The sequence below is a fragment of the Opisthorchis viverrini genome (genome assembly GCF_000715545.1).
Source record: "Opisthorchis viverrini unplaced genomic scaffold opera_v5_175, whole genome shotgun sequence".
NCBI lineage: Eukaryota > Metazoa > Platyhelminthes > Trematoda > Opisthorchiida > Opisthorchiidae > Opisthorchis > Opisthorchis viverrini.
In genome coordinates, this window is record NW_008751833.1 from 988,652 (window position 1) to 1,002,741 (window position 14,090).

The following is a 14,090-nucleotide window of genomic DNA, read 5'->3' on the forward strand; positions in this document are numbered from 1 at the left end:
ACACATCGCAAGACAACTTGCCTGTTAGTTTTAAAGTGCTACCAAAGGCGCTTTTGGCCCGATGGTGCGTGGAGGGTAAAACAGGTTTCCCAATTGCTTCCCAAACTGAACGTGATATTAATGTAATATCCGAAGCTATGTCAAGCTGCAAACGGATCGGGAATTTGTTGATGGAAGCTGTCATGTATTTCCTGCGGGATTCAAATTCAACTTGAAACGTAGCAAACAGAGAATTGGATTGTATTCGTTGCTTGTACGTCCGCCTTTTGATTGAGTCTTTCATCGGACTGTTATCGTCCTTTGGGTTCAATGGTGATTGGGCATTGTGGGTACGGCAAAAGCCTTCTTTATGGCCCCAACGATGGCATACTTGGCACTGATGTTTCTTGAATGGACAGAAACGTGCATAATGCCATTCACCACATGACCAACATGATGTTGGAGGCTTTTTCCCAGGAGTGACAGTGGTTCGCTTCAATGTCATGACGCTGCTGGAAATAGGCGATCGCGACTTTTGCTGTACCATTGCGGTATCATGTTTGAGATTGCGCAAGCGCTGACATTCTGTGGTGAGGTCTTTCACAGTAATGTCTTTTTCGTGCTCAAGTTTGGATAGCACTCGCGTGCGAATATCTGATTCCTGAGAAGATTGAAGTCCAGCGACAAAAATGAGGCATTTGAACTGATCTTCTGTGGGCGATTGCAATTGGAATTTCTCACATTCTCGATTAACGATACCGGCGAAAGTAACATAATCGTCGGCCTCACGCTTGGCCAACTTGAGACAGTTGTATCGGACACCAAAAATTGGTCACCAAAAATTTCGCGAAGTTGGTCCACCGTCTGCGCAAAAGTCAAATCTTTTGGGTGGAAGGATAAAGTTGGTGAACCGGTCGTGTTCGAGGGTTCCAAGTTTCCGTACCAAGAGACGGGATTTCCACTCATCATCTTTGCCGGTGAACTCATTCAAGAATGTATCCTCCCAACGGCTGTACCACGAATCAAAGGTGAGACCAGATGCTGGCTCATAGTGAAATTCAGTTATAGTTGCAGCAATGGAATCCGCAAAGGATAGTGAACTACCACTTTGAGATGAAACTGAAGTTTGGAGATTGATGACTTGAGTGAGAGACTGGATAAGTCGCAATTGTGATTGTTCAAATTGCGCTTGTTGTTGTTGAAGGATTTATTTCAAATCCTCAGCTGAAATTGACATTCTTGGGTTCGTGAAGGGTCCCCGTCGCCAGTGTTATGTTCTCTACTAATCAGTCAATCAACCTTGTCAGTTACACACGAAATTGAGAATACAAAAAGCCTTGAGGAAATTATACTGCGGCAACTGAACAGCCAATGTCGAGATTCGAAGAATCAGGAATGGAATGGAACAAACAGTCCAATGAAAGGCTGAAATATATAGAGAGAGATGTGAGCAATATGTTCGTAGGAGGAGTGCCTCCTAACATTTTCAAAGAGGAAACTCGCGGTGAACCGAAATAACCAGAGGGTGTCATTTTGACTCTTGATGTAAAGAGGCCCCCGCTCTCAGTGGCCCTCTGTTGCATCGCGGCAACAGGCAAAAGCCTGAACCATGGGCGTCAGACAGGATTTCAACCGTAAAGACTGTGTTGACTGCCCCCTCACACTCTGCAAGGTGATATGCACATATAAAAAATCGTTCAGCTGTAGCATCCTTTCGGTGCCTGGCTGCCATGCATATATGGCGCATAATCATGGGGTCTCTTGAGTTCAAGGATTTGCTGAGCTCTGTCGACTCGTCAGTGCTCCTAACTGCACTTGATCGACAAGAGGTCACAACCGTTTGTGGACGTAACCCGGTCCGTATACTTCTGGGCGCGTGGGCGTATGGTGAGCTCTCTAGGAGCTTCCCTGGAAGTGGTATCTGGCAAGGATGCGCACTCTCTCAGTTCTTGTTCAACATCGTCAGGAATAAGACAATGGGGCAAGCACGAATTTTTCCCAACCCCCGGTATTCAAATCGTTGTTGGTGGGAACCTTGTCGATCTGGAGTACTCAGGCGATCTCGTGCACATGTTTAAAGATGAAAGCCAGGCGATAGCTCTTGGATTAACTGACCACCGTCACACCATCTTTCTGTATTCGTTTTGCATCTTCAAAGTGCAGAGTGATGCTTCAGAACGTGCAGTCTTTGAAAACACCCCTCGCAATTCAAACTGAAGCACTGGAAATGCTGGAGAATTTTACATACCTCGTTTCATGAATATCCTTTGCATTTCCTCTATGGCTCCGTAGTAAATATGCTTCTCCTTCACTTTCAGCTTAGGTGCGTCTACTTCTTAGACAAGTAGAGCGCTATTCATTCTATGCATTTCTGTCTTGTTCTCGTGCTCAATCAACAATTTCCACTATTATTTCCTATCCTTCTCTTTTGCTTGCCTTCCTTATTGAGATGTTATTTATTCATGTGTAAATGACAGCGAAAAATTAGTTCTTGTACTCTGTTCTTGCTTCTAATGTTGGCAGTGAATGATGTAGGTGCAAGCGAACTCGGAAGCGGTTTGTGGAATTCTTGTGTTACAGGTTAACCTGGATTCTCCAAGAATGGTTTGAGCACGCTGTAGCTGACGTTTTGAATCAGTCATGATCCATCTACACAATTTTGGTTGTGTTCACTTCCTTTTCTCGCTTCTGTTAAATTTTTTCAGTGGACGGTTTCGGTCTTATGGACGCCGATCCGTCTGTGGTGCTGGAGTGGTTGGATGCAAAGAATGGGGATCTACGAGACCTGCAGTTGACTGCTTTGGAACAACTCTGCAACGAGGTTCTATTTTCCGATAATGTGGATGTGTTTTGCGAACGTTATCCTCCACGGTGTGTTCTTCCTGTGTTATGCCGTATCTTTCTGGACGACCAAGCACCTCCCATGGTTCTGGAGGCAAACGCACGTGCAGTTTCTTACTATTTGGACATGGAGTTAGAATGGTGCAACTACATTACTCACTATAATGATGTGATGAGTGCACTGGCCTCGCATTTAGAATGTGTGGATATGAATTCTACAAAAAGCAACGAGTTTGGACAACAGTTGATCAAGGTGAGTTTCATTACACCACTCTGAGAGTGAAAAAATTGTTGTGTGACGAGATGGTTCAGTGGTTAGAGCGTGAATTCACTGACCGGAGGTTCAAACCTAACCTCTGCGTATGGACTTCTGTGTAGGTTTGGGTAACCTGTTAGTATCCCAGCTCTTATGTTTCCTCGGTCGGCATGCAGCTGAACGATTATTTATCATTATAATACTGCGTCGCTGTTCTGTTCGCCAAGCGAACAGGTCAGTATATGCACCTCAGGTAACTATCTCCAACAATGTCGCGTTTTCGTTTTGATTTGCTGGTTGCTTTCAGTCTTGACTGTACCACTGTATGTGGGCCGAGTTAAGCCGAGTGATGACCGAGACCTAATCATCTTTCGATATCTACCTTAAAGAAAATTTGCGGTGAGGACGGGTGCTCCTTTTAGATAATATATAACGCTTGGAAAAAATTCTTTAGAGCATGGGTATCCCCTTAAAGGAAATACATAGGTTTATTTGAAGTGTTTTCTGCAGGGGTTGTGTACTATTTATTTATATTAGGCGCCGCAAGATTATAATCTCAAGAATCGGGAGCCCTACACTTCGGACAAGTCGCGACACGCACGAGGCAACAATACCGCTTTCCGTATCCTTCAATGTCACTTTCGCGATTCACTCAAAACACTAGAAGCACTGGACCACGGCATTCTCATTACTCCTCAATATTATCATTCAGGGGCGTTGGCTCTGATTTATGGTTCGAGGAACTACTTGTTGGCGATTTGGACTAAACCGAAGTCAAATACAAACAAGGTCATGAAAATCTTTGATTAAGGCGATACACAACTTAGCATCGGGAGATATTCATAAAGATCTTTCAATCCTTTTATTCGAGATACGATTGCTTCACTGGTTACCGAAAGATCATCGCTTACTAGATTGTATATCGCTGTTCGGCATTCTTTCCAATGTGCTACCGACAGCACGTTTGTTGTTCAGGTTGTGTAGATCACCGTTGTTAAGATCACAGAACTGAACACTTTGATTGCAAGCGTTTTGCCCCCAAGCGAGATGACAACAGCAATGCGCAGAAAGCTAGCGGCACATCTTCGATATATTGGCGTGGTGTAGGTGTTGAACAGTGCTCTGTTCATGTTCACTTGTGTCTTGTTGACTCTAGGGGTGGCCGCTGATTATGATTAATCGCTTGCATGGTCGGCCTTTGGATGAACTTTGAGTTTGGTCTCTCCAAATAGCCCGAGGCAGCCTCTGAATTGCCGGTTCTGTGGTTACCTTGGTACCTGAGCTGTCCTTCCGTTGGTTGATTTCTTTTATGTTGTCTGGTTAATTTGGTGATCCTTTGATTGAAGGTATGGTAGGACGATCGGTTTGATTATCTGTTCACGTTATCGCCTCTGTTGTTGCGGTCGGGGCTCCTTTTCTTCATGTCTCTTCTGAGCGCATTTCGATGGAAGCCATTATTTCGATATACTCCGCATGGATGATATTACTTCTTCACAGTTTACCTGTAATGCATTATCTCTGCTCTCCTGACAGAGTTCGGATACACTGTTCCTTTCCTTCACTGGCTGGTTGCTGTCTTAGTTCAGTATCTGGTCCGTGTGTGTTTTCTTCTGGTTAACAAAAGTTTGAAGCTGTCCATTTCTGTTCATACTTACTAGTGCATCCAAGAATGATAGCTGGTCGTTCTTTTCAAGCTCAGTTGTGCGTGGGATATCCTTGTAGCACTACTTGGTTGAAGTGAATGAAGTCCATGTTTCAGTAGAGCTTGGTAGACGATCGGTAGTTCTTATTTGGGCAACGTTTCGCTTTTGACACAAGCTTCATCAGGCCAAGTGAGCAGGTCAACAAATTGACCAGACAGGGAATCAATCTGTAAGTCGTCTTCAGATTATCACACTGGATCAGTTTCGAGTGTCAATTAACGGTTCTTGTCGGTTAGTGTGGTTGTCGAAATCTTGTTTTGGTGGATTGGGAGAGTTTCAAATTAATTCTGATCGGGTTTGGTTCGTTAATCTTCCACTCCAGGGTGCTTCGATTGATGATTCACCTCAGGTGCCACTGGTAGATTTTCCTTGGTCTTTGTGGGGTTGTGAGTACTCCGACGATTTAGTTTGAGTGGGGTGAGGTCAAGTGGAATTCAGTTGATGACTACTCCTAATGACTGCACACCGAGACGTGTCGGCTCGACTGATCCAAAACCGTTCTTCACACGCTCGGTAGTTCCACGCCTTCGATTCTTTTAACACTGGGATGCGTGGCGGCTTCTACTGTCTCGGCTAACAGTCTCTGCGATGTGGACAGTAGTGCTCGCCTCAAAACCTCGACATTTTCTAAATCTATTTTGTGTCCCGTGTCCAATGCGTGTTCCGCAATAGCCGAGTCTTTCAGTAACGCTTGATATTCATTTGCGTTTCTCGGCGGCCTGTTTATTTTTCTACTACGTTCTCCGGTTCCAATTGATTGAATAAAGTCCAGTTTTCAGTAGGCATTAGGTTTGGAAGGGTTTCACGCAGTTAGTCTTCTCTGCAATTAGACGGAGTGTCCTTAAGTGATCTTTCTTTCCTTAAGTTCTCTGCTTTGCTGCGGCAGAACCATCATCTTTGTCCGTGTGGTTTATTCCCCAATTGACATATTTTCCATGACACTGTTATCTTGCAGCTGCTGAAGATAATTTGTACCTACGATGCTCACCCCCTGTACTCCAATGGTGGTCTCACAGCCGTACTACGTTTTGTCCGAACCAATGCCTCTTTGTTGCATACAGATGTGCTTCAGGCTGGAATGGAGCTGATTCGCTGTTTGGTGAGTAAGGCAGATCCGAAGGATCCTTCTTTACACAGTTGGATACAAATGCTCAGCTCTCTGCTGGATTTCAAGGAACCAGGTGTCGTCGATCAGACACTGAGAGCATTTGCCAACCTGGTATCTCGCTTCACTAGAATCGGAGCAGATCCGAGTCCTCTGGCAGATCCGCATATTGTAGATCGTTTGTTGCATCGTCTCTGTGTTGCTGGTGGTGTGGAGACTACGACACTTCAGACTGCTGATGCCATCACACTCACTACCGACTCTTCTAATGCAGGTGGGCAATAGATGCGTTCTCTACGACCTAATATATCTGTCTCAATGATTGTAGAATCATCTGCCCTGTTTAAAAAAATGTTTCGTTCAAAATTAATACTCCGATCATTTTAGAAACGTGATTGAAATTTTTTTTCGTGTGAAATGTTCAACGAAACAGGTTGCTTAACCAATAAAACGAATGTCGAGTGGATTTTGTCATTGAGAATTGCCTCCCGAAGTAATGCCAACTTTCCTGATGTTTCGGGGTATCTTTGGTCCGAGGTGGTTTCCAATGTGCTCATCACATTTCGCGTTCGACCTTTACAAACCTGTTTCTTAGGGCAGGCATTTGTACTCACAAATAGTTGTTTGGTATTTGGATTAGCTATCAACGACTGAGCAGAGCTCGGTCCAACAATCGCGATCTACCCTCCAGACACAAAAAATAACCCATTCCCTTCTTGCCAGAAGACTTTTGGTGTCTAACGTTTGAGCTTAAGGTACGGTCTTTTGGTTTTTCAACCTTCATGCGATTCCAAGAAAATCGAAGAAAAATCGAACTTAGCTATTTTACTACTACCATACGTTCTTCTACCTGCTTACTTTTGCTACCCAGGCAAAGATGGATGGTCATGGACCCAACTGTGAACAAAGTTCTTGCGTTCTTATTCGGCCTAACTTGTGGGAGCCGCTTGGTAATTTCGTTTACTTCACTTCGGCAAACGCCTCACCCCCAGTAGGCTGTTGAATGTGATCGTGGCCCCATCCCAACGTCCTTTTTGGACCTTATTGTCACTTTGTGGTCGTTAGCCGTCCTTGTAGCCCATCAATTTGATATTGTTACTTACGCCAATTTTCCTTTAACTTGTTTCCATCGTTTTTATCTCGTGGAACCCACTAACTTCTTATCTCAAGTGGTAGCCCTTCATCTTCCTAATTTTCTTTCTTTCTTACTTAATTTTAACAGGATTACCACTGGATTCAACTGGAACAGGTGATGCACGTGATAGCGTTTCTACTGCTGAAAGCAATCCAGCTGTGGTCCACGCGATAACCAATATTCTGGTTACTTTGTGCTGTGCGTCTAGCAACCTAACGCACAGCCTCCTAGCCAGCGATGGGCAGTTTGCTACCACATTGGCGATGCTACTTCAGCGCAGCGAAGACGAGTCCGTTGTGTTGAGCGTTTTACGTTTGGTCAACATACTATTGGTTCTGTTATATCAGAATCCAAATGAAACAGCCAAAAAGTCTCCACCTATGTCTGAAACATTGTGTGAAGTAACTCCAAAGGCGACATCTCTCACAACAGCTCTTCCTGAAACGCTGACCTCCAAGTTAGATGAGGTAGGCAGTGAAAAGGTTGAAAACGCTTCAGCGATTGGCGGTGAGCCGGAAGTAAATACAACTATTTCGACCAAGGTCGGTGAGACATCTGCGGCCACGTTACTGCTGCCAACCGATAGAGATGTCCTACATAGACCAATTATCGAAGCCATCAAACGTCAGGATTTGGGTGCGTTCATTATCCTCAGATGACTTTTTTGACTATCATTTTGGTTATTTCCGTGGAATTGGATCTTCAGATAAATCACGCGTTTGGAGTCGAGCGTACGTATATCTCGGCGCATTAATTCTGAACGGATATGCGGTCGATTTATTCCCAATTCTGACCTAGCTGCTCGTTTAGTGCCGAAGTGCTCGGGCTAGCCCTCATTTTATGACTGTGAATGCCGATGTTTGGATGTTTATCAACTGTTTTGTAATTTTCATTTTTTTGAAACAGTTCTACGTAACCGATGTCGGAGCCTTGTTCCAGTCTGGATAACTGAATTTGGTTGCTCAGTGGTTGCTGCTGGTGTGTTGTGCTCCTAAGGGTTTGTCCGGCTTCGTAATTATTGAATCTGAGTTTTGCTTTGTTGGGACATTATGGTTTTGGAGTTTTCGGGGGATCAGATTCACCTTCGCATACGCCTTGCTTGCTGTCATACTTTGGGGCCCCCGGAAAAAGTGCCACCTTTAAGACTTCCAATTTCCTTTACACGTGCCACCTTCTAAAAAGGGGAGACCAGCTTGCGCCTTGAAAACAAAGCGTATAAGCCAGTAAACCTGTCACATTATCAGTTTCCAGTTTGGGATCATAGAGAACACTACATTGGTATTTAGAGCTGCTGTTGGACAACTCAGTTGCATGTCAAGTTTTGTGTCTCCTGCAAGCTATTGCTCTCAGTGATGGTTACTTGAATCTTGATAAATACGGAATTGTCGTGCTCTGTTTCATGATATCTCCTAACTCTGTTCACCTCAGTCAATATTCCAACTATGTCACCATTTGACGAATCATACCGTGCGCACATCCAATTAGATTGTTACATATTATGGGCAACTACGTGGAAAAAGCTCACTGTGATTGGGTCTTACGGCTTCTGCAGTCATGAGGTAAAGACAATAATTGAATGTCTGTACAGTGTCGCACGAGCATCTATATGTTTGAAGACATCTCTCATATGATCGCAAGACCTTGCTGATGAGAAATATGGTTGAAGTTATTGGTAGGCTCACTGAATGTACGTGAGCAGACTTGTGAAGTGTGGCATTGGAACTGTCACTAACCCAGGAAGTGGGTTTCAGGCCTTATATGAGCAGACAAAAGTCCTTTTTATGTAGGCCATGTGGAAGACGACAGTAGAGCAGCACAAAATGACAGAACATATAAGGCACACAAACTTACCTGAAAAATTGTGAGGACAGCTCTGTTATAAAAAAGAATATCCTCGTCTTTGTGGAGGTTTCTCCAACTTATATTGGGGGAAAACTTTCGTATCTATTTAAGAGTCTGGAAGTACACACGCAGAGTTGAGAAGACGGACGCTCTGCATAGTCTTTCATACGGAGAGCAACAGCAGAATGACGTGACAACATGTTAGCTCGTTAAAGGGGAGGGGGTTAAATTGGTAGCTTTATTTTGGAGTAGGGGTGAAGCAGTGAAGCATCAGTGCCAACATTGATGTTGCTGTCATTGATGATGATGATGATGATGAGGGGTGAAGCAGATTTGATAAAGATATCCCGAAATGATCAACTTCAGATCAGAAGGAAGCCATCAACATACTTGGAAGGTTGAACCGGGTAAATGGTCCAAAAATCAATTGCATAACGCTCAAAGGGAAAGATAGATAAAAATGTTCCTTGAGGAACACCAGTTTTCCGTTGTATCTGGTTTGCTAGCTCAGTCATCGTTTTTTTACTGCGACTTATTTCTCATCCAAACTAGATTTCAGCGTTCGTGGTCACGTTAGCTCATTCATAAATGTGACCAGAGAAAGTAAGATTACCATTATCTCTTCACTCTGACCTGTTTCTGTGCATTGTTTATTCTGCAGCTTTTTGTTGTCACGTGAGAGTGATGAAGCCTATCCGTTACTCCAGTTCAACACGTACTTACCTAACTTGACCTTTTTTAGTAGGTGTGGAGAAAACAGCTACCATGAAATTTCTAGAAGAGATAAATAAGGAACTCAGCTTACTTTTAATTCGGCCATTTTGCTTCCGGAACTGCAACTGCTTGAACCAGCAAAACCCCGCCGGTTGATCAGTAGTCGATTTTTTCTAAACTTCAATAGAGTCACTAGCATTTTTGTCCCCTTAATTCCCGTATAGCTTAATGCAGTTTGGTTTTGTACGTATTGGCTTATACAACTGTTTATTACGCACGGAACTCGAAAGGCATAGTAATCAGCCGCCCTATTCAGCCACTGTTTTCTTCAATATCTTGGCTCCCACTCAACGTGATCAATCCCCTAATAAGGTAGTCAGAAACCATGTCATCATTTATACTATGTCGGAGGTTTTGAAATTTGTCTGAAGGTATGTAGGACAGACAGACAGACAGACATACAGTGTTTACAAGAATTACACTAACCTTTATTGTGTCTGATTGAACTACAACGCTCATGCACCCTTTTAACCAGGTAATCAGTTATACGATTTTTCGCATTATGACTGACTACCTTGCATTGCTAACCAAACACTCAAAGGCATAAATCTGTCCTTGTCTAGTGCTTTAGACATTTGGAATGCAGTTCGCGCTGTGAAAACTCGGGTTCTCTTCGGCACGTCGTGCTTGCGTCTGTCTGAGTTATTCGAGTTGGGGTTTTATCATGGACGAAATGACGGTTTCCTATCTACTTGTTTTGGAACTGTTCTGCTACACTGCTTTCACACGTCCATAAAACTGATTCAGGCTTCTTTGCCACGTCTATGTACTATAAATCTGGAGAGTTGTTGGTTCGCCTGGATCGATGTCTGCATCTTCTTCAGATTTAGGTTTTCACTGGACTATAACAGTGACTGGTCTTACCTGTGGTTTCAGTCTAACTGAGCAGTCGATTTCGATTTCCTGGCCGACAAAAACAACCACAATTTCATTTGTCGCAATCCTTCGCGATCATACCATACGGGCACCTTCTGCACCACAGGCCTACTATTCCCTACTGGCCCCCGGTCTCTCGATTACTCTCTCTGGATATCCTGGCAGTTTATGAGCTCTCATGCTTCTTGCTGTTTAAGTATACTGATTGCACGCATCAGCTGCACTGTTTTATTTCTTCATTGACGTTTCATGTCAGTGTCATCTTTCGTTTGACTGTTCGTATTGGGTTTCCATTTTCTCACGTGTTTTATCGCTCGCCTGATTTCAGAGTTTCTGCGGTCTAGCATAGCGGAAGGTACCATCGACGTCAACTACACTGACCACCTGGGACAGACTTTACTCAATTGGGCTGCTTCGTTCGGAACACCAGCAATGGTCGAACTTCTGTGCGATAACGGTGCGAATGTACGTCAGGGTGTTCGCAGCCCATTGGATTATGCAGCCACATTCGGCCGTGTCGATGTGTGCCGCACATTACTGGCTCGTGGTGCCGACCCGAATCAACGCGATGTGCGTGGCTTGCGTCCGATTGATCGTGCTCGAGATCACCTACCTCATCCAGGCTGTCAGCAAGTAATCGACCTTTTGGAACAGGAGAGCAAACGTAAGTTTGAGGCAGATCTTGCATTTATATCCGTTATGGTACTACTCCCCACACGCTTGGCAGGCACAATCACACTGAAGACACGACACTTTTTAAGCAACCGTCGTTTGATCTCGTTTCTCTATGTTCAGGTTTGCCTTCTTGTTTTGAGGGTATTTACAACTCGATATTTGGTGATCACCTTCGGAGTGTTTACTGGTCTTCTTGGATCTGCTTTTGGCTTTCGTATATCTTACCCGAATGTCCGAACTAGATGAATCATTGTAATGCACTGCTCATAAGGTTTCTGAAAATCCGTCGTCAGCCCACGACCGGTTTCGCCCTTTTGGGGCTCATCAGGTAGGCGCAGTCCCCGGGTTCCCGTCAACCTTATGTTCTACTTGAAACCAAATTGCACGGAATTAGCGAATATCTACTCATTTGCAAACTAATTTGGTTTTTCGAGAGACTCACCTGGAACCCAGCTGAATCTCTCGGTTTTGATGTTTCAAGTAGAACATAAGGTTGACGGAAGCTCGGAGACTGCGCCTAGCTGATGAGCTCCAAAAAGGGCGAAACCGGTCGTGGGCTGTCGACGGATTTTCAACAACCTTATGAGTAGTACATTACAAAGATATACGTGTATCGCGATATCTCGAATATCGTAGAGATCGAAACATGAGGCGGCCTGGTGCAGCACATTCGGTTGCCTGAGAACATCACAAACGAGAGATTCAACTGGGTTCCAGGTGAGTCTCGAAAAAACCAAATTAGTTTGCAAATGAGTGTATATTAGATGAATCATTATTTGGAAATATCACAGCACTCAGGTGTCAACCGTACTAAAATCCCTTTTTGGCACAATGCACGCATAGCTTTTGTAGGGGTCGTCGAATCTCCACGCAGCAGGTCCTCACTTTCATGTAATAGGACGGTAGATGTTGCCCTTCAAGGGGGAAACCACTCGCATCGATGGAACGTTTTGATATCCCTCAGAAGTTTTTCCCCATGGGGAAGTCAGTGCATACAACTTCCATTCACCAGCATCGTTGCTCGCTGCGACACTCAGCTCAGAGAATACAGTAGCGAAGGACTCACAGCTCAGAACTGTATTTTTAATAGCAGGCACGTTGTGTAAGACTTATATGATGAACAGATTTGGTCTAGCTGAATGCAATAGAGCGGTTGATATAGAGAAACGCATTTACCAGTAACCGTTTTTTTTTAAATATTCGACGAAGCTGCTTTTAACTTAGTTCGCTGCTTATGACCCTCGTTTGTTGAATCAACATTTGCTGGTGTCATGTCGAAATTTTCGAAGAAATTTTATGTCTAACCGATTGTTCTAAATGGAAAATTAGACTGTCTGCTCACCGTTGTTAGTGACTAGTATGTATGACATAGGAACTTTGCTTGATTTTGAATTCATTCACTTCGGCGTTTCAGGTTCATCCAATCGAATCACCTGCGTGGAATTACAATCATCACCTCCCACGCCTACTGTCGTTCCACCACGAATTCAAATTACCACCCCAAATGAGCAAGAAGTTAAGGGAGACCAAATTCCCGGTGTTTGGACCCACCATGACTTTGTCAACCGTTTACTTCCGGTCGTGGTTGATCTGTTCGATCACACCCCCTCACCGGTCGTAAAGTAAGCTACTTGTCGTCTGGTTGTTCGCTGATTGCCATTTTTCTTATGTTTACAAGTGTTATCCAATTCAATGCCTGCCTACAACCATAATAACTCTAAAGAGTGTTTTCAGGCCTCACAAGCGATTGGTAGCTGATCTTAACTGGCGCAAAGGGCACTTAACAAGGGATGCATGTGTTTTCCTCCCAACAACACGTAAAGGCGCTCATGTGATTACTCGTTCTTATTTAGCCTTATGATAGTGTCGGCTAAAGCTCAACGTGTGTCCGTCCATTCGCTGCTTGGCGAGTCTCTGTGTACCGTATGGAGGCGTGTACTGAAAGTCTCACAGTCTGGAGCACGCGTTAGATTGTTGTTATGGTGATCATTTTGTATGAATCGGTATGTAACTCGGAATTACAGCTGCTTCGTTTTCGGGTTTTACCAATGTATTCAGCGATTGATTAGATCGTTCAATTGTGACAACCTTTTGGTGCATATTTGTTGTCCAACACGATGAAAGTCTGAGAGGTGAAGTACGTCTTGGCCGTAATCCTCATGGGTTAGAGTTGGTTTGCTGGTCGCAATATCAACCAGCCGCCGAATTTGATGAGCTGTGCAAATCACTTTTTCATGACTGACTTTTGTACATTATTCTCCTGATCGCCACTAAAATAATTGCAAGGATAACTGTTGTAGTGCAGAGAGTTTACGAAGTGAAGATCTGTCCAGACGGTGTTTTAGCTTAAAAGTGATGCAATTCGATTGCTGTGGCTCGAACCAGGGCGTTCCGTCAAACTGGCTACTGTTGCGGACGTATGCGTTTGTTGGAGCGCAGTTGACAAGGCTGCCGTTAGGCACCCCATTTTTCTCCTTTTTGGTTTTTGTGCATCGAATTATACTGACCACTCGTTCGTAAATTGAAAGTAACCTGGTTTATAGCGAGGGATCACGATTCTAGTGGTACTGGTAGGGACGTGTAGTTTTATTTTGCGAGTCCATCCGTCTGGAAGATCATCAGTTCTGAGTGGTCTGCAGGCTTTTCGCCTCTCCGTGAACTTTTTCCTGTATTCCTGTTACTGACCAATTATTACGTGTCCCTGCTTAGCATTTCAGTCTCGGCGTGTTGTGTTTTGACTGAGAAACTGGGTATGGTGTTAAGCACGCGAATTTCGGAATGTCCATCGCCTAGGCTCATGTTGGAAATATTTGTGATTAGTAGCCTTTTTGAATACCAAAGGAATTGCCTTCGATTACATATATATATATATATATATATATATATATATATATATATATATAT

General features: G+C 43.9%; 2 protein-coding genes across 2 annotated transcripts in view; one reads left to right on the forward strand and one right to left on the reverse strand.

Annotated features, from left to right (window-relative positions):
• T265_07592 (hypothetical protein) overlaps nucleotides 1–14,090 on the reverse strand; it is a gene marked incomplete at both ends in the record, with an annotated part of 54,801 nt that overhangs the window by 17,973 nt on the left and 22,738 nt on the right. Inside the window, 3 exons of the mRNA XM_009173149.1 lie at nucleotides 433–778; nucleotides 6,139–6,223; nucleotides 11,629–11,707. Coding sequence (XP_009171413.1) covers nucleotides 433–778; nucleotides 6,139–6,223; nucleotides 11,629–11,707 — 510 coding nt within the window. The remainder of the gene's footprint in view (nucleotides 1–432; nucleotides 779–6,138; nucleotides 6,224–11,628; nucleotides 11,708–14,090) is intronic.
• The window catches only part of T265_14331 (hypothetical protein), a gene marked incomplete at both ends in the record, with an annotated part of 65,548 nt that overhangs the window by 11,771 nt on the left and 39,687 nt on the right, over nucleotides 1–14,090 (forward strand). The window contains 5 exons of the mRNA XM_009173156.1: nucleotides 2,685–3,073; nucleotides 5,735–6,158; nucleotides 7,107–7,655; nucleotides 10,840–11,175; nucleotides 12,601–12,808. Coding sequence (XP_009171420.1) covers nucleotides 2,685–3,073; nucleotides 5,735–6,158; nucleotides 7,107–7,655; nucleotides 10,840–11,175; nucleotides 12,601–12,808 — 1,906 coding nt within the window. The remainder of the gene's footprint in view (nucleotides 1–2,684; nucleotides 3,074–5,734; nucleotides 6,159–7,106; nucleotides 7,656–10,839; nucleotides 11,176–12,600; nucleotides 12,809–14,090) is intronic.